Here is a 19234-nt window from a genome sequence, read left to right on the forward strand (position 1 = left end):
GAAGTTTAACAGTCTCCTCCTTTTTGAAAGTCAGAATAACACCAGCACTTGACTTGAGTGCTCAACATCTCCCCTTGCTCCTAGGCTGGCAGGGTTCCTGCTTTGGCAGTGGGGGGGTCACTGTCCATAGCAACAGGTCCATCTAGTCAGCTCCAGGGACCATCTTATGGAGCCCACCAGACACATTCAGTTCACTTTCCCTCACCGAAATGCAATGACAATAAAGGGAGGGAAAGGGAGAAGGTGGAGGCAAAATCCCACTTATTCCCATCTCTTTTATTTGTACAACATGTACACCCTCATCCTGAGTTCTGTGCAATAGCGGGAATAACCCCTCACCACTTTGAAGCTGATACTGGTGATTTCCTGCAGAGATTGCCTTAGGGTCTCCAGCCATTCCTTTTCCCCCTGGGGATCCTCTTGGGTGCCAATCACATAGATGTCATGAGGGATGTAGTCAGCAGTATCATCACGGGTCTTCCCCTGACCCTTGGAGAGAAACCAGGAGGTGATCTTCTTTGGGGGCGGGGCTGCACCTTTTATTAACACATCGAACACAAAAGGAAGTCAGAGCATGTCCTGTCAAAACCAGGATGAAGACAACAGATGGGGACAGAAATGATGGGCTTCACGTCTCGTATCACTTTTGTATCAGCCAGGGCACACTATTCCTACAGTGATGTTACCCCCACCTGAGTCACTGAGTGTTGGGGTTTTAGGAGCTCTCATGGTTTTTTCTTCTGTTAAAGGAATTTTGCCATACATGTTGCCAGGGCAGCAAATGGCTGGGTGCTTAAGAAAAACAAAAGAGCTGGCTACAGAGTGGGGCGCATCTGGCTACTCTTTTGTTTTCGCATGAGTGTGTGGGGGCAGTTGTTCTCGGTGTTCGGACAGAGAGGGAAGCTGCTTTCTTCGGCCTCTTTTCCTTCTGCTGGAGAAGCCCCGGGATCCCAAAGCCACCTTCCCTGCCCCGCTTGGAGCCGGGCTGTGGCCGCCCTGCCCCGCCGTTGCTTCGAGCCTTCACTACGCTGTAGCCGTGCTCGCCCTGCCTGCCCAGACCTCCAGGGGGTTCTCCGCTTGGATACATCTCGTCTGCCCTCCCGGGATTTGTGCTCGTCCCTGCCGCTCCAGCCTGCTGTTCCCGAGGCCAGCTGCCCAGGGGTTTGTGAAGCCTTTGTTCCATCCCTTCCCGGGATCCCAGGCCCCCAGTGCCGCGTGCTCCCCGAGCTCGCTCCGGAGCGCCCCCTGCAGCCGCGGGGGAACCATCGCACCTGCCCTGCTCACCGGGAGCCGCCAGCGCCCCTGCCGGCTGCGAGCGGAACTGCACCCGAGGGGAAAGGGCCTGACAGCCGAGAAGGCTGGGACTGGGTTTGTGTTTGCTGTTACTGCCATAGTTGTTGCTGTTTGTTTGACTGGTTATATACGTATAGATATATAATAGTAAAGAAGTTATTCCTATTTCCCACATCTTTGCCTAAAAGCCCCTTGATTTCAAATTTATACTAACTTGGAGGGAAGGGGGTTGCATCTGCCATTCCAAGGGAGGCTTCTGCCTTCCTTAGCAGACACCTGTCTTTCAAACCAAGACACTGAGAAAAGAGTGACTCTGCTTTGACCACCTTCCTCTTGTTCATCAGCTTTCCAAGGCCAAGGCTAGCCAGGGGTAAAGGCAGGGAGCTGTACTCCTCCTGGCCTGCCACTGCCTTCACCTTATTCCTTAAGGATGGCCAAGCATAGACAGCTCAGCTCAGAGCAGCTGAACCAGGCTTCTCTCCCAAAAGGGAGAAAAATAACCTAAATTCCACTGTCCTCAACTACACCCTGTCCCCTTCTCTAAGTACCACACTGTCTCCCCAGGCTGGACATGAACTGTCCCTAGTCAAATCAGAGCAGCTGACATGCAGTTTGTGGAATTGCTCCTGTCCTTTCTGCAAGGTGGAGGATGATGTGCACTGCTGCACCAGCTTTGTGCCAGCCACAATTCCCTGTCAGTGGAGCAATCTTTCAGTACCCAACAGGGACAACTTCATGGTCCTTTGAGTGGAACCATGAGAAGTATCAAACCACATGCAAGAATAATTCTCAATATCAGCTCTTCCCCTGTCCCAGGGGGATGACAGCCCTGGTGTACAGACCTGCCATAGAACACACAGTCTGGAGCTCATCGTGCCAGCTGAGCACACCTTTTGACAGTGTCTGAAGGAGTGCCCATGGCAGAAGGGAGCCCATACCCATATTCCAGGTGCCAATGAAGATGGTGATCATATCAGGCTCTGGTTGCTCCGAGTGTTTATTCTTCATCTGCTGCAGAAGCTGGCAGAACCCTTCTCTCTTCTAGACAGGGAGGAGCAGAGAAAATTAATGAGATACTTAACTCCTCCAACATGACCTGTTGAAAAAACTGGCTGAACCAGGAAATTCCCAGCACACTTGAAGGGCAGATTAGCTCTGCACTATCCTGAAACCTTCCCAGAGGCTGCCTTTCCTGTGGTGCGTTTTTAGGCATTTAGCTTGTGCATTAACAAATGCTGAGCTGGTCAGAAGAAAGTCTTTTCTTCCCTCTTTGCCTATATGAACCTTTTCACAGCGGCGATCTCAACTCCTTGCCTCTCCTCACTGTTTGGTCTGTCCTCTTTCAGTGACAGCACCTAGGTGTCCAGTATCTCCCTTCACAGAGTGCACTTGCTCATTTTCTGGATGTTTCCAGAACAAAGGAGAAATTTAGTTTTTACAAAACCAACTACTGTCCTTCAACAGTTCCTCTTTCTGCCAAGGAATGCCCCATGTTCCACTCCCACCTGGGTACCTGCTCCAGGCTGGCAGGAAGGAAACACCATGTATGTACCTTGGAATCGGAAAAAACATATTCCTTCCGCTGTGTTTTTTCTTTTTCTGTTTCCAGAACAATCACCAGCTTATTTGGAAGCTTCTGGGACTTGATGAGCTGCAAGACTGAACAGAGGCTGGGTGTCACGAGCTACGGTCACTGAAATAAGGGTCCCACCAAAAAGAACAGAATCCTGCTCAAAGGCTTGGGATTTATGTGGTGTCTTTTCTGTCTGTGCAGTTGGTCCTGCAGACCTGCATTTTAATGTTGCTTAATCCTGTTCCAAATAGGAACAGATTTGGACTCCAAGTGAAGAGGACCCCCAAAACGCTTCTGCTTGGAGCTCTTTTCCATCCCAAGCCTTGGAGTGTGAAGCGAAGCCTTGACTTTGTGCAGGCAATCCCCCTGTATCCTGAGCCAGCCTACATGTGTTCCTTCCCCATCTGTGAAAGAGGATGTAAGACCTCATTTGGTGCTAAAGGTGATTCCTGCCATCTAAAATAGCAGCTAATTATTATGAACACCAGGTGGAGAAAGCCAAGCATGAAGGCTTATCTTTTCAGTTACTGTCAGCAACAGGTTGATTTTCTAGCAGGAGAGAGCCCAAAGGCATCACCTACTCTCTGATAAATCTCTTTGTGTCAACTTCAGTGAGCTGCCTGTTCAGAAAGACAACAGAAAAAAAGGGAAGTTGTTTGAATCAGGCAATCACAGACCAAACTGGCATTGCTCATGATGAGAGATACCAACCTACATAGAAAAAATCAAGGGAAATTGACTGAAAAATGTTATTGAAACTGAGTGTCTGGATTTTCACCATCAAAAATCATCACAGAAGTCAGCATGTTCCTGCAGAATGTTGGGGATTTTTTTCAAGTGACATTGCTTTTCAGAAAAAAATGGTTCTATTGCAACCAACTCTATGGGGAATCTTCTACCAAAACCTGCTCCCTTGCAGTACTGATTCCAGTACTGAGGCCAGGTCTAAAACAATCTGTGAAAGCTGGTTATCCCAGTACTGGGATATATGTGTCTTGCACCCAGGACCTAGCAGAATCTCCTGTCCTCTGGGCCAAACCTTGCCCCAAGTGGGGCTGAAGGGAACCTCTCCCCATCATCCAGGGACCCAGAGCCTAGTCCAGTGTTTGTGACATTAAGCTGACATCTTACTTTTCTTGTGGGTATAGAACTTGTCTTCTGGACCATCCTTAGATCTCTTGATAATCAGTTTTCCCATTTCCACATCCACTTTGAGTTGTATTTTTGAGAAAATTCCTAGGGAGTCAGTTTTGACCTAGTGGAATACAGAGAGGTTTTCCATGAGGGACCTTCTACACTTCAGTCACATGTATTACAAACGCAGCACTTCCCTCAATTCCTGGACACATGTCATTATGCCAGTCTCACTAGACATCTCTTAGACATTTTCATGGTGCCAAACAGCATCCAGGAATAGCTGTTATCTCTGTGTCAGCACAGCAAACTTCCCAGGAGCTGAGATGCTGACATAAATCTGTGTTACTGTCCTTCCACATTATGATCAGCACCATTAAAGGAGTAAATTTACCTCAAAAGTGACAGGGGGGATAAGGGAGCGCCGGTGTGTTGAATCAGGACCTTCAATCAACAGTGTTTTCACCTGTAAAAGAATTATGTGTAATTGATTGCCTTTGGTGATTCTGCACTACATTGAGAGTAATGAAATCAGAACAAAGCAATCTTACTGTGGCAGAGCACTGCACTGATGATGAACAAGGAATATAACTTGAGGCAAAAGATGGTAAGAAGATGATATAAAATAGCTTGGAAACACTACCTTTTCTTCAATAGAAGACAGCAAAGAAATCAGCTGGTTGAGTTTCAATACAATATTGACTGGACTTGCTTCACCAAGCATCTGAAACCACAGCACAGGAACAAAAAGAGAGAGGGAGATGGGTGATTACCAAGCCAACAGAGCACGGCCTGGAGTGCAGTCCCAGGAACACCTCACACAGAGCAAGGAGCAGCACTCTGATCTGTAATGGGCAGCACAAGAGCACAGAACATGCAGAAGTGTGGGAGGGTGGAAGGACAAATCTACAAACCTGTTCCATAGGGTCGAGGCAGCTGGCAATGCAAAGGAGTCAGCTTGCTTCTGGGAGCAAGTTTGCATGACCAGGCCTGGGGCTCAACATACAGAAATCCTGGACTTTTGGTTTTCTGGCAGGGAGAGGAAAGTCATGTGGACTTAAGTGGGTTTGGGATAAGGAAGGATTTGGCAGTGAAACATCCTAGAATGAGGTTTATGCAAAAAGAAGTGTGCAATGCCAGCCCACATTCTGAGGGAGGAGGGGGAGGTGGGAGTCCTCAAGCAGTTGGTGGCACTTTCCTCTAGGACAGGAAGGGGGAGCAGGTGGAGTGGGCTATGAGATAAGAGAAACTGCGGGATAGAACTCACTTTGTGCCCTCTGCACTGTGCAGAAAGAGGCTAAAGAGAACAGAAGTGGCGTGTGCCCACCTGCACCCCACTGGCCATCGCTGCGCACCAGAGCCATCCCTGCCCCCGCTGACAGCCACCCACATACCTGTCCTGCTCTTCCCACCTCCCTTACCTGGGAGCGCTGGTGGGTACTGGGGTGCAGCTGCTGCTCAAACACCTTCTGAATGGACTCCAGAGATGGGAGAGTCCTCGAGGCCTCACTGTGAATACAGACACGGCACAGGTCTAAGGCTGTGGCCAGCTCCCTGGGTCCGTTCGCAGTCAGACAAAACCACACAGAGGAGACAATGGGCACACGTCCACACTGGGCACACGTCCACACTGGGCCTGCCCTCGCCATGTGCCCATGAGCTGTGGGATGGGTGATGGGAGCAAATCCCAGCTGCTTGGTGACACGGTCTACAGGACAGTGTGAGTCAGGCAGCTGACTTTGCCTTGCAAAGCTGGAACATGGCCATACTGGCTGCTCCTCTGGTTTTGCTTTGGAGGTTCTAACTTCCTAAATCTCCCCGGAAAGGTATCCCAGTCTGGGCCAAAGCTGAAGATGCGGTGTACAAGCAGCATCAACCAAACTATGCCAACTCGTAGAAGTGCTCTCAAATGCCTCAGAGCCCACCACAGTCGGGTGCCTCTGAATGCTTGCAGCCGTGGGAGCAGCTCGGTTCTGTACAGGGCCTGTGCAGCTGCTGAGGTTGCTGGGGACAGTGCTAGGGACAATGCTGGGGACTCTGTGCAAAAGGAAACTAATTCTTAGATATTTCATTTCACATGACAAAGAGGGGCCAAGCGCAGCAAGGGGGTGGAAGAGGCAGCCCTTGATCTCCTGAGCAGAACCGTTTATGGGTAACAATGAGATTCCTCCAGCGCTTCCCTATGAGATTCCACAGGATGCTCATTTGTCAAAACGCTGCTGTGTGAATTTGGCACAGAAGCTGCGTGCTGATAATGACAAGACTTATCACGGAAAGAGCAGCCAGGGAGCACAGGTCAAAAGGAAGGTGATGGTGGCAAGCAGCACTATGCTCGCACTGTGTCTAGTCAATGGTGGATATTAATGATTTCCCTCACTTTCCTAAGTCCGAATGGATGGGATTTTATTCCATCTTTGTTAGGGAAAGTGCTCCAAAGCAAAAGCGTGCCTGCCTGAAGATTGGATATTTGTCTAGGTGCTGAACCAAGGATGACTAATTGCCTAAATTAAGCATTCATATTTGACATTTCAGTCTGAAAGACTTGCCATGGGACACACAGGAGTACAAGGCACATGTAGGAATCTGGTTCTGCTAATTGTATTCCTCCAATGCCACTATTCAGCTCTGGATCACCTAGGGCCAGTGTCACTGCAAACAGCTCTGGCCCCAAACCCGAGTGCCATTGATTTCTGCAGCCATGGAGTCAGACCCCAGGAGGCTGCAAGCAGTTGCAGGAACACTGGGTGAAGTTTAGTTTGAGAAGAGTGAAAGGATATTTATTGTGATGTACAGGCCATCTCTTAAAAACACAGCAGCAGCTGTTTGAAGCAACTCAGGAGTGATTTCCTATGGGAAGATTGCCCTCTGTTCACAGTGCAAAGTGTAGGCTGCGTGTGAGGAGGGGGAAGAGCTCCTGTGGGTGTTCAAGCTCAGCAAAACCACAGGGTGGTTTTAATTACACTTGTAACTTCTTTTGTTTTCTTCTCTTGACAGTATAAACACCTTTAGTGATCTTCATTGAAGTTTCAGAAGCCTGCATGTCCACATTCAGTTGCACAAGTGCTGGTATCACAAGTGGTTGAAAAGCTACCTTAAAAGCTTGTTGGGGTTTAGGAATTCTTCTTTTGCTCCTTTCTCTTAGAGAATTTTTTCCCATTTTTTGTTGCTAAGAGACAATAACGACCGGGTACTTAGGACAGACAAAAAAGTTTCCCCGAGAAGGGTGGGGCTGGCTGCCCTCTTAGCTGGGGGTTTCTTGTGGAAGGGCAGAGATACCACAAGAATTGGGCTGGGGAAAAGGGGTTGAGTGCAGCTCCTAGCGCTCTCTTGCTTTCTCGGCATTCGGATGGGAAGGAGGCTGCAGTCGCTGTGGGGAGAATTCACCACCACTGCAGGATTCCGTCTCCTGCTGCCTTTCTTCTACCGTGAGTGCAGCTCTGCTCGTGGGAGCGGCCGTTGCACTGGACCCTACCTCAGCAAAGGACCCTTCACAATCTGCTCAGGTGCCTCAGGGGAAAAGTTGGGATCCCGGGCCTTTTCCCCTCCCACGGAGCTTTTCATTGCCCCGCTCAGGAGCCGGGCTGCCACTGGCTGGCCCCGTCGCTTTTTTTCCACTGCTCCTATGATTATTTGCTACACTGTAACTCCCACCCCCTGCCCTGCCGGGACGCAGCTACAGCTGCCGAGTTTCTGATACATCTCATCTACCACCCCGGGATTTTGCTCATGCCTGCCTTCCCAGCTTGCTACTCCGAAGTTACTGCTACAGCTCCTTTCGCCGTCCAGAGGGGCACCGGGTCCGGCTGCCCCGGGGGTTGGGGAAGGAAGCCCCTTTTCCATCCCTTCTGCCGAGCCCTTCCGCCATTGCCGTGTGGAGAGAGGGGCCGAGCTCGCGGCACAGCGCCCCCTGCCGGCGCGGGAATCCCCGCAGCCGCCCCGCCCGGCCGGGAGCCACCAGCGCCCCTGGCGGCCGCGAGCGGAGCTGCAGCGAGGGGAAAGCGCTCCAGGAGCGGGAAGAGCCCGTTCACTGGGCTTGCTGCTCTTGTTTGTTGTCACTGCCATTGTTGTTGTTTGCTTGCCTTGTTATACATACACACACTGGTAAAGAACTGTTATTCCTTTTCCCATATCTTTGCGTGAAAGCTCCTAAATTTCAAAGTTATAATAATTCAGAGGGAAGGGGGTCATATTTTCCATTCCAAGGGAGGTTCCCACCTTCCTTGGCAGACACCTGTCTTTCAAACCAAGCATGACCTATGCTCAGCAGGCTTCTACCAGCAGCAGAACTCACCCAGCTCTGCACTAGGATGTTACTTTGCAATGTCCAGCCACCAGAAATCCTACAGAATATCTGGAAATGTTAAAGATGTCCTGGCATTTGAGGGAATTATGTCCTTGTTGCATGTCCTTTCTTTCATCTCTCCACCTGCATTTATGAGGAGTAGGGTTGTGAAACCCAGATAAGCTGAAGTAGAATAAGAAGTTGGAAATGGGAGAAGCCAAACATCATCACAACATCAGCACCGGAGGTATTTTAGTAACACAAGACTCTCACTTGTGATTTCATTCAATTTGAGTTTCCATTGTTTGGGTTTATTCTTAGCTGGCTACCTGGGTCTCCCCTCCCATGGGTGTAGAGAAGCAAAACGCTCAGGCAGGGTGCAGAAGGGCAGCTCTTGGAACAAAATCTCCTCAGTCCTCCCAGGGGCTTGTCTGTGGGCAGCTGGCTTCTAGGAGAACAGGATCAGGCCAGCAGCACAACCAGCCTCACCTCTGCATACACCAGAGAGAAGGTTATGGCAAGCCATGGAGAGAAGTGTGGAAATATGCACCCTCCGCCACAGAGTGCTCCAAGAGCTCTGCACAAGTGCAGGCTGATCCCTTTGCTTACAATCAGCAAGGGGGAAATAACATCCTTCCACCAGAGAAAGAGGGAGCTCTGCAATGTTCTAGTTCCCTGTCAGAGTTTTTCTATTTGGGACATGGAAGGTCTATAAACAGGAAAGGCAAAATTTGTAGAGTCAAGAGTCTAGGCTTGTTCCTTTTTTTCATTTGAGCTGGCCTTCACCGACACCAGTGGAATCACTCCAAGTTCACAACGCATTAGTGGGAAGGAAAATCAGTGTTTAAAATCTAGTTATACACCAATATGTGCTTGTTTCCATAAATGGCTTGTGCTTGACAATCCTGTGGGTGTCATTTATGCATTACCAAACTATGCACTTAATCGGTTAGTGCATTTTTTGTTTTGTTTCTTTCTAAACACAGCATAAAATATAATACTCCGTTGACTGAAACCACCTACAAGGAAACTTGATTGTCAGAGCTGTCTCTTCTATATAGATTTCACATCTTTGGACCAGAATCACAGGTCATGAGATCTAAATATACTGGTTTTGAGGGCAAGCCAATTTCCGATGCCAGAAATGAGGGTTCTGAACGCATGCACATGGAACCATTGTTAGACTACAATGTTATGGCATTGTACTCTGAAAACCAGCTTCTAGTTACCTGAAGAGTCCTTTGCAAAGAGCTGTAAGCAATTTCTTCAGTTGAGGAAGACTGCTTGAGCCAGTCTGCACAATCTCAAAGTCACTGATGATGTGAACTCGCAGGTAATCCTGGATGAGTTTAAGATGCTCGTCAGAAACACTGTGAAGGAAACAGACAGGTCAAAAGCCAGCTCTTCTCTCTACTCCCAAATATCAAACAGCTTTCTTATTTTTCTGAAATTCCCACTGTTTAGGCACATGGCTAATAAACCAAGTTCTCTCAGATATTACTCATCCTTTATATTAGAAAACTATACCTCGACAGAGAACGTAAATGGGTGATTTTAATAATTCAGAAATGTATTTTTTCTAGACAACAGCTGGACTGTAAAGAGCAGCCAATGCACTGTTGATCTGATTCTGTTCTTTATTTGGTAGTATAAATGAGGAGTAATTTTGTTGAATCAAACAGATCCTCAGCTGTCCCAAACACAGAGGCCCAGTGAGCACAGAACTGGGCTGAAAGCTGGTTCTGCAGCCCTGTCACTTGCCCTTCCTTACCTGCTTGTGTCCTGGTACTGCAGTCGCTGGAGTAGTGTCTCAGAAAGGGACAGTTTATTCACATCTGCCACCCGTGAGTTTTCAGGGAGAGAAGAGACCTCCTTTGTCTCACTGCTTGGCAGTGCCATGAGGATGTTGCGTGGGGGCAGGATAGGAGGTGTGGGTACCAGGTCTAGCAAGGAGGAAAGGAAAGGCACAGTCATTCCAGCATGGAAATTGGACCTCCTGTCCCTCACCCTAGGCAGGGCAGAGCCCACCCTGCAGGGGCAGCCCTTGCAGAAGCCATCCCTTCTGAAGGGTCTGTGGAGGGATCTCAGAGCTGAGAAGCTCAGGGCTCAGCACTGGCCCAGCTGCGTTTCTAGGGATGCAGTGGTGTGAGAGCAGTGGGATGAAGTGTCAGGCTTGGACCTCATGTGCAGGCAGCACATGCCTCTGCCTCTGCCTCTGCCTCTGCCTCTGCCTCTGCCTCTGCCTGGCAGTGTACTCCACCCCAGCCAGTTTTGATTGTCCCGTCTGCACAGCAGCTATGAAGGTTAATTAGTTAAGTTGAACATAATGCTTAGAGAACATAGCTGTACCTCACCCACATCATTCCCATTATCATGGGGATCTGCTATTGAGGTAGAATGGATGGAGGGACATGATGGAAGGAGCATCAGAAGCTGCTAATGGAAAGAAGTGAACAGCTAAAGTAAGCAAACACAGATGGAGAAAATAGACCCCATGACCCAGTGCATAGGGGCTGAATATCCTGCCTTGTGTTGTGGGCATTGAGTTGGAAGGAAAAAGGGGTTTCCTGCTGTGTCATCCTGCTGCTCAGCATATCTCCCTCTCCTAGGAGAAGAGTGGGTTCATCTCCGCTGATCCCAGCCATGGTTACTTTTCTTTTCATACCAATTGCTCCAACACTTTGTTACACGTGTTGTATGTAGCTGGTTGAGTTGTGAGGTTTTGTTTGGTTATTTCCTAATGGTGGAATTTGCATTACAAAATGACCCCCAGGACTGACCCGCTGCTCCTGGGCCAGTGCTGTGATTCAGAGACACCGAAGCACTGAGCCATGGGTGGTTAATCTGCAGGGTACTCATATTCCACCTCTGCAGTTTCACATCTAAGATGGCCAGACATCTGTAGGCCCTACATGGCTCCAGCATGATGGCATAAAGTGCCTTAACAAAACTAAATTCTGTACATGAGCAACCCAGACCCAGTGCTAATCTCTCTTCATCTGAAGGTTCTTAGTCTTGGCTAGAACTTGATTCCCTGCTGCTTGCCTCTCTCTGTATTATTTTTGCTGTGATTCCCTCCCCTCCCCAGGAGCTGGAGACTCAGTACAACTGGCCAAAACCCAGGAACATCTTTCCTGAGCAGCTTTGCAAAATTTTGTTCTGTTTCTTCGGGAAAATTGCGTACCAAAATCTTCCAGCTCCTGGTAGATATACAGTGGGTTCCATCAAAGGGTTACCCAGACACTGGGTTGCACAGGCACATCAATCTGCCCTAGTGCACAGGGCCTGTCTGTCTGTCCCAGGGACTGTGTCCTTCAGACAAGTTTGATTGCAGTGCTCATCATTTCCACACAGGCTCAGACAAGACAGGAAGGATGGCTCTGTGGACATGACCTTCCTCTGGGAGAACAATGGCAGATCCAAGGGGTAATCCAGGAAAAATCCAAGGAATGATCCAAGACCAGTGAGTGTCAGGAACCCACAGTGGCATTCATATAAAATAGTCGGGATGATGCCAATCACATCTCTTCATCATACACCTGTCTCTGTACATGGAGTTAGACTGTCTGCCACTGCTGGAGCCAAGCCCTCTGCTTAGGACTGTCAAAAATGTCCCCTACAGCAGAGCAGCTGAGGGGGTTTCAGATGCCCCTCAGCTGCTGCGTAGCACTGCAGAGGGATGTGCTCCAAGCCCCAAGGGAGCATCTCTGTTTTGAGAGGGGCCCTACAGATGCAGGACAAAGAGAGGGTGCAGAGGTTTGGAGATGGCTGGACATAAACAGTTGGACTCCAGATAAGGACACCAGATTACCCACCCACACACCAGATGCAGTATTCTTCCACAGAGGGACTCAGTGTATTCCCTCAGGTGAGCTAAGCTGATGCTCCAGGTGCAGTACCTCAGGAGACATGAGGGTTCACTGCTTCAGGGCCTCGCCAGCTCAGGCCTCTCTATGCTCTGCTCCATTTTTTGGCACATGTTCTAATCTCCTGCCTGCACTGTATATTTCCAGTCAAGAGGTATGAGTCAAGGGTCTCAATCACCAAGTCACATCATGAGTTTCTTACCAGTGTCCTCCTCCAGTTCATCAGCAGCCTCCTCCTCTTCTCGTGGCACTGGATATTTGAGGTGCCATACCAGACCCATGTTCTCCTTCTTGTAATATTCTATCAGTTCCTCCAGGTTCTGAAAATACTTCACAGGAACGCCCTCTGATGCCTGAAACAAAACACAGAGGCAGTCATGGCCTGGGATTTCCTACCAGAGAAACAATGCCCCTTGCAGAAGGAAAAACAAAGTCATAGAGAGAGGAAAAAGCCACTGCTGCTGCCCAGAGAGAACCAGCCCTGCTCTTGCGGCCCATCTGACCACAGGCTCTGTGCAGAGCAAACAGAACAGATAAGCTCACACGTTCCAGCCAGAGTCAGCACAGACGCCAACCTCAAAGACTCACTGAAGCCAAATAGAAGAGCTCTCTCACTGGGTTCAGGATGCTTGGCTTCACAGCAAAGGAAGATTTAAAAAACAAATATTTGTCCCAGATTAATCTTTGCATTGTCTCTTACTGAGCACAAAGCCCCTACACTATGTTATATTTTGTGGTATCCAGGAAGAATTTTTCTGTGAAATTGCAAGGTAAACATGGCTAAATCCAGACGTTAGCATCCCTTCTAGGATTCAAAGGCTCAGAAATGGGTTCAAATGAAAAAAGGTCCTGCTCCACACAGAAATTTTGGGAGGGAGGTTTAGAGAGTGGTGAGGACTGCGAACATGCACGGCATGACCCTGTGTGTACCAGCTGAATTCTAACTGTGACCGAACCCATCTCGAGCACACCCTGGCCACTAATCTCAGCAAATGGTTACCCATAGAGGCCAAACACAGGGATAAGGTTTTAGAGGTCTTCAGAGCCAAAGCTTCAGTGCAATTATATCCACACATTAGCACAGGAACAGCTGTGATCCCTGCAGCTCTGCCCCATTGCTTCAACCACAGACCCTACCAAAGACAGACACGGTGTCTCATGGCTCAGCACAGACCTTCTGACCAAGGGAAAGGACCTTGTCTCACCTCCCAAACTGCACTGAAGTGCCATCCAATCCCACGGCTACAGCAACACACAGCCGAAGATCTGATACCCTCTTCCTGGCAGGGTACTCCTTCTGGACAAAAGGTTTTCCCACAGAAACCAACCCAAGAAGGCCCTGTCTACACCTGCCATAAAAGATCAAGAAGTGGCGGCAGAATGGTGGAGAGCAGTTGTTTTCCATCCTCACAAGGCTGTTGTTCTTGACTTAAAAGAGCAACACCGGAAACTGTTCACAACTGGGCAATCTGAGGGAAGACCTGATCACCCCAGTGGCAGGCTTAACTGGCACTGTTTTGCATGGATAAAACTAGATTTTGCATAGGAAACATGGTTAATTAGTAAGGAATTAAAGCTGTGCCTCCAATTTGACATAACTTGTTACACAGCCATTCTGCCTCTGACTAACAGGCAGGGTATTTAAATTTATTTTGGGATTGCAATGATTGCCTGTAAAAAGTAACACACACAAAGTTTCAATACATGTTTGAACAAGCTTATTTACTTGCCATTTGTCTTTGCTCAGTTTCTTATTCTCTGAACTTTTTTGTTTGAAAGGCAAATGTAGAAAATCCAAGAAATTAAACAGGTGAGATGTGAGCAAAAAACATAGCAAGCAGAACCCAGGAAAATGTCTTCAGTGAGTCCCAGCAACAAGATTTCTTTTTAACTTTTCCTAAAGAATAAAATCTCAGGCCAGAAATTAGGACAGTGCTTTCAATAGTGAACTGTATTTGAAGTTGTCAGTGCCCTCAGGCCTGCCATCAAAAATACCTTTCATTTTTAGCTACACCTGCATGTCTTTAAAGGCTCAGCAAGACATATTTTCACAACAAACATGGGTGATGTTTCTGAGAGCTCTGCCTGTACAGCCTCCTTTTCTGTCTTCCACATAAATGCTCCCGTATTTGACAAGACTTATTATTCTCAGACACTGGAAAACATCATATTCAGCATGAAGGCGATGCTTGGGCAAACATTGGATTATATTTTTGTGAGGCCAGAGATGTTGAAATAAATCACTGGTTAAAACTTCTCATGATTCTAACCAGTGTAGGCCAAATCCTGCTCTGCTAGAGCAGCACAGGCTCTGTACATTCGGAATGACTTCTCATTTACACCAATTAATGCAAATAGTGTCTGGGTCTTCCCAGAGTCTTCTGCTTCTTGGTGCCAAGTGTGAAGGCTGGTAATCAGGGAAAACCATCAAGGAAAAAACGGCTCTAATCCATCATATGGAAGGATCCTGAAGTCACAGTGCTGCACTGGAACAGACCTGGAACAGTTCAGTCTTCCATGCTTCTCTGTTCATCTTCCATGCAGTACCTTCTTCTGCTCTGAAATCCATTTTTGTGATTATTCACTGACCAGCAGCCCCCGAGCAGCCCAGAGGGCACTGTTAGTGGCTCTGGTGGTGGGATGGCAGCATGCTCAGCCTCTGTGCCCTGCCCATGGCAGTGTTACCCACACTTCACCCTCTGGATTACCCTGCCTGGGCTGCCTTCTGCCTATCTGCAGCCCCCAAAGATGGGCTGGAGCTCATGAGCGACAAGGCTTGGGGTGGCTTGCTTTGCCCTAAGCTACCCCAAAAGGCACCTGGGAAAAGGCATCAGCCCCATCAGAGCACACACAGAGACCCTAAAAAACACCAAGGACAAACAGGATCAGGATTTGCCATGTGCACCTCTGTAGGAGGAAAGCTTTGCTGTCAGTGCTCTCTCACCTCTTGAATTACTGCAGCCTACTCTGCTCCTCCTCTTTCCAAAATAATCTTCAAACTCCTTTGCACTTTCCTTTGCTACTTTACCACCTGCCTGCTTCCCCAGGTCTCCCTTGACTGTGCCTGAAGGCCCCTATCCTGCCCCTGCACAGCATCCCTGCCACCCTCAGTGCTCGAACACTTGTCTTCTGAGCCTTGTTCTGCCCCTCAGCTCCTGCTCTGCCAGGGTGCCTGCAGGAAGACAGACTGCCCTGAACAGCTCTTTTAAGGCCAAACGGAGTCTCGATAGAAGTGGTAGGAAAGGCTGAATTAGCACTTTCTGCTGCCGAGGATATTTCAGTCTCTGAAACCATCCTGGTCTCTGTGGTAAGCAGAGGAAGGAGCATTTTGCAACAGGCCTCCTTCCTCTAACACTCTGCATAGTCCGAAGCCTGTGTTCCAGCTCAAATTCCCTGGCATGGCCATCAGCCCTAGCTCTCATGCAGCCTGGCTGGGTGCACACATGAGCAGAGAGGCTCTGCTGTTACACACCCTTTCTACTCTATTAAGTTGGCCCACTGCCCCCAGCCACCTTTCTTGATGAAGCCTCCCTTCTCCTCTCTCAAGGATAACTGGAATTTGTGGCCATGTTGAGGAGCTGGGCTTTGCACTCATCTGAATCCAGATGCTCATTCCCAAAAAGAAGCAGCCTCCATCCCAGCAGTGCCAGCTCCTCTGATAGTCCACCTTCCCCAAGTCCAGCCTGGAGAAAAAGGACCAACTCCCCATGGCACACAGTACAATAAAGGATAGCATTTCATATTTTAAGACAGAATCCAGCACAGAACTGAACATGCAGCTGCACAGAGATGGTGAGAGCTGGAATAAGAAAATGGGGAACTGGCAGGGTCAGGAGCTCCGACCAGCCTGGCCGAGCACAGAGGGAAGGATGGGCAGCCTCAAACCTGCTCAGCGTACACCCATGGTGGGGGAGCTCGAGGGTCCTTCCCCACACCACAAAAGGCGGAGGCACCACCTTGCTGCACATCAGCTCAGCTATCATGAGAGTCTGAAAGCAAAATCACTGGATTATTCTCATTCATTTTCTTTTGTATTATAATTGTTATTATTTGTAAGAACCTCAACAGAGGAAGTGTGTGGGAAGGGCTGTGCCCCTCCAACACGCAGCTGTGCCCAGCAGCCCTCTCTGCCTTTTGCCTGCACTATGAAATGAACTCCTCCCAGTTCAAACACCCCCCAAACATCCCCACTCCCCACAAGAGAGCAGGACACCCTGCTTTGCACTGCCTCCCTTCGCACAGAGGCCCAGCAAACACTGTACATTGTTTGAAATGGGAGAGAGAACAGTAAAAGCAAGACTTTGTTGCACTTGCTTCTCCCCTTGGGGAAGAGATGAGAACAAAGCTTGCATGACAGACAACAGTCACGTTGTTTGGCACACAAGTTCGAGGCACTCAGATAGCACCTGTGCTGCGTGAGCCCCTCCAAATACAATGGCTCCCAGCCACAGAGCAATAGGACCATGGCTTAGGCTGTGGTGTGTTTCCAGCCAGCACTGCCCGGGAGTGCAGGGATGATGCCTGAGCAGCATCAGTTGAACACAGAAAGTCTGGTTCAGTAGTGTTGCTGTGAGTGCACAGGTTGCCAGATGACCTCCCTGAGACTTAGTCTCTGCCAGCAAGTGAGGAAAGCAGCACAAATATGGGACATCTGCTTTCTTCACACTTGAACTTGTGGCAAATGTTTATAGGTGGGGAAGGAAAAGTGGTGGTGGATAGTGAAGTTCTGGTATTGAGTTAGGTTGCAGATGGTTGCGGAGCACGCTACCAAAAACGGGATTGATGGTAAACTATTAATAAGCGTCCTCAAGACAACTGCACTGGGTGGCAGAAGTGAGGCAAAATGCAGCCTAAACTTTACACGAACTTGTTCTGGATTTTGAGACAGGAAGCAGAGGCAGAACAGGGCACTGTGAACAAACCGGAGCAGGACAGGGCAGCACGGAGCAAGCTGGAGCCACCCCAGCAGAGCCAACAATGAAATCCACTTCCCGCCCCCCTGCCTGCATTTAGTAACTAACTGTTTCCTCAGGGTTATCACAGGATAGATCTTGTTTTAATTGCGAAGTGAATTGTTTCAAGTCATTATAAACGTGGATGGCAAGTGTCATCTCCATGGCAACACACCACATCCCCAGAAATGTGCTCACAGGCCTCACGCGACACCGGAGAGGCGTGGAGGGCAGGCTCTCCTTCCGTAGGGATTCCTCCAGCATCCCCCACTGGTACCTTGGCTTTGTGCTGTTGGCAGCCACAACATATGGAAAGGAAACACCTAGTGAACATACGCAATTTAGGGAACAGCCCACAAAACAGCAGAGTTGTACACAGGAGTCTGGAGAACAGTGAATCAGAGACTGAGCAGCAATTTTATAGTGGGAAGCTGCATCCAAAGCAGAAGTTGCTCCAAGATCTATTACTGCGAGCATCGTATGAGATGCCGAAGAAATTCTTCTGCTGTACTTAGTTCCATAGGGCTTTAGCTGGACTGCTGTGGCCAGCTTGGGGCACCAATTCTTATGGAACATGTAAAGTACCATAGAAAGTCCCAAGGAAAATTTCCAACTGAGGAGTTGGAAAATGGGATTCACACAGAAAGCTCAGAAGAAAGGGACTGGTATGGTCTGGCAAAGGGACAGCCAGATGTCACAGCAGCAGTCTTACAAGTTTTAAATTCTCTTCTAAAGAAGATGGCAACCAGAGGTGCTGCAAGTCCCCGAGGGACAGCAGTGCCATGCACCCAGGCACTCCTCACAGCCAGCTAGCAAGTGTCTGATCCTGCCTCAGCCCAAAACCAGGGCAACGCTGAGCTCAGACACCTGCAAGACCTCCCGCCACCCCGAACTCTGTGACTATGGGGAGCCCTCTGCAAATCTGCCAGCTACCTTTATCCAGATCCTGCCCTTTATCCAGATCCAGAACCCTTGAAAAGCATGGGTAAAGCTGAACATTGACCATGCTTGTCACCACCAGCCCTGCCGTTTCAACTGGAACTCAAACCACAACTTTCAGACCTTCCACTTCTGACTCCAGCCCTTTTGGCTGTGAACTTTCTTTCCCACAGGATGTCTTGCTGTCTCCTGTTCCCCAGAGCCTGCCCCCAATTCTGCATGTCCTTCCAGTTTTCAATGCCCTCCAATCCTCTGTATGCTCACTGTGCAATAGTTGAGCACAACTAGCTACAACTTGCTCTTGTCTTCTTGCTGAACTGGCTTCTAGGCTGCTCATTTAATGTGAACAGGTACAACTAATGCCTTTAATCACTAGACTTTGGTTAAATCTTGTGACCCCCTTTCCAAATCCAACCATCTGAACTTTTCAACAGGTTTTTATATGGCTGTGATAGTCTGGTCTTCCTTCGTATCTGGTGTATCCAAATAATGCCATCTGGCCAGGAGAACTCCTTGCCAAAGGCACTCCAAATACGGGTTTAGTGAGGAGCAGCTCTGAACATGACTTTTAAGAGAAGTTGCAAGTGGAGTATAAAGACATGAAGTAAAAAGATGTAAAGCCTAAGCTAAACTAGGAGAGGAAGTGGTTAACTTGGGGTTCATTACAACAATTGTATAAATAGATGGCACAGGAAGTCTGGGGCCCTCAAAAGGAAGAGGAAATGCTTTCCTTTCCTGTGCCAAGGCACAAGGAGGAACTAGGAAACTGATCATCTGGTTATATTGCTTAAGGCCAATCTTTTCTAACTAGAGTGCCTTAAAACAGGTATTTAAACACATACATAGGCATTTCAGTAACAGGCAATAAGTTCTCCAAGTTACAAAATTCTTGTAATACCCACCAGCTTAAACGGAAGCTGTAAATCAGGTCAATTCTACTGTGGTGAGAAAGGCTGGCAGGAACTTTTCTCTTTTTAGATTTGAAAAAAAAAATTTATGTTTTGAGGTTTGGAAAAAAGTTGTCTTCAAGACTGTCTGTTAGATAGGAAGTATAGGTGGCATTTTTAAATTGACTTTTGGCTCTCATGTAGGCAAGCTTTTTGTATTTCACAAAAGAAGTGAACCTAAGAGCTGAGAAATTCCTGGTAAATTATTTTAAAAAGCATTTTATAGCAACCTGGCTGTTTCAGTTTTG

General features: G+C 48.4%; 1 protein-coding gene across 4 annotated transcripts in view; it reads right to left on the reverse strand.

Annotated features, from left to right (window-relative positions):
• The window catches only part of INPP5D (inositol polyphosphate-5-phosphatase D), a 62359-nt gene that overhangs the window by 14661 nt on the left and 28464 nt on the right, over positions 1 to 19234 (reverse strand). For all 4 annotated transcript variants that reach the window (XM_048313827.1, XM_048313826.1, XM_048313825.1 and 1 more), the window contains 10 exons: positions 12351 to 12501; positions 10054 to 10225; positions 9512 to 9652; positions 5422 to 5509; positions 4644 to 4724; positions 4395 to 4466; positions 3998 to 4121; positions 2846 to 2952; positions 2232 to 2334; positions 340 to 536 (listed from right to left, as the gene is read on the reverse strand). In XM_048313827.1, coding sequence (XP_048169784.1) covers positions 340 to 536; positions 2232 to 2334; positions 2846 to 2952; positions 3998 to 4121; positions 4395 to 4466; positions 4644 to 4724; positions 5422 to 5509; positions 9512 to 9652; positions 10054 to 10225; positions 12351 to 12501 — 1236 coding nt within the window. The remainder of the gene's footprint in view (positions 1 to 339; positions 537 to 2231; positions 2335 to 2845; positions 2953 to 3997; positions 4122 to 4394; positions 4467 to 4643; positions 4725 to 5421; positions 5510 to 9511; positions 9653 to 10053; positions 10226 to 12350; positions 12502 to 19234) is intronic.

Source organism: Corvus hawaiiensis, chromosome 10 (genome assembly GCF_020740725.1).
Source record: "Corvus hawaiiensis isolate bCorHaw1 chromosome 10, bCorHaw1.pri.cur, whole genome shotgun sequence".
NCBI lineage: Eukaryota > Metazoa > Chordata > Aves > Passeriformes > Corvidae > Corvus > Corvus hawaiiensis.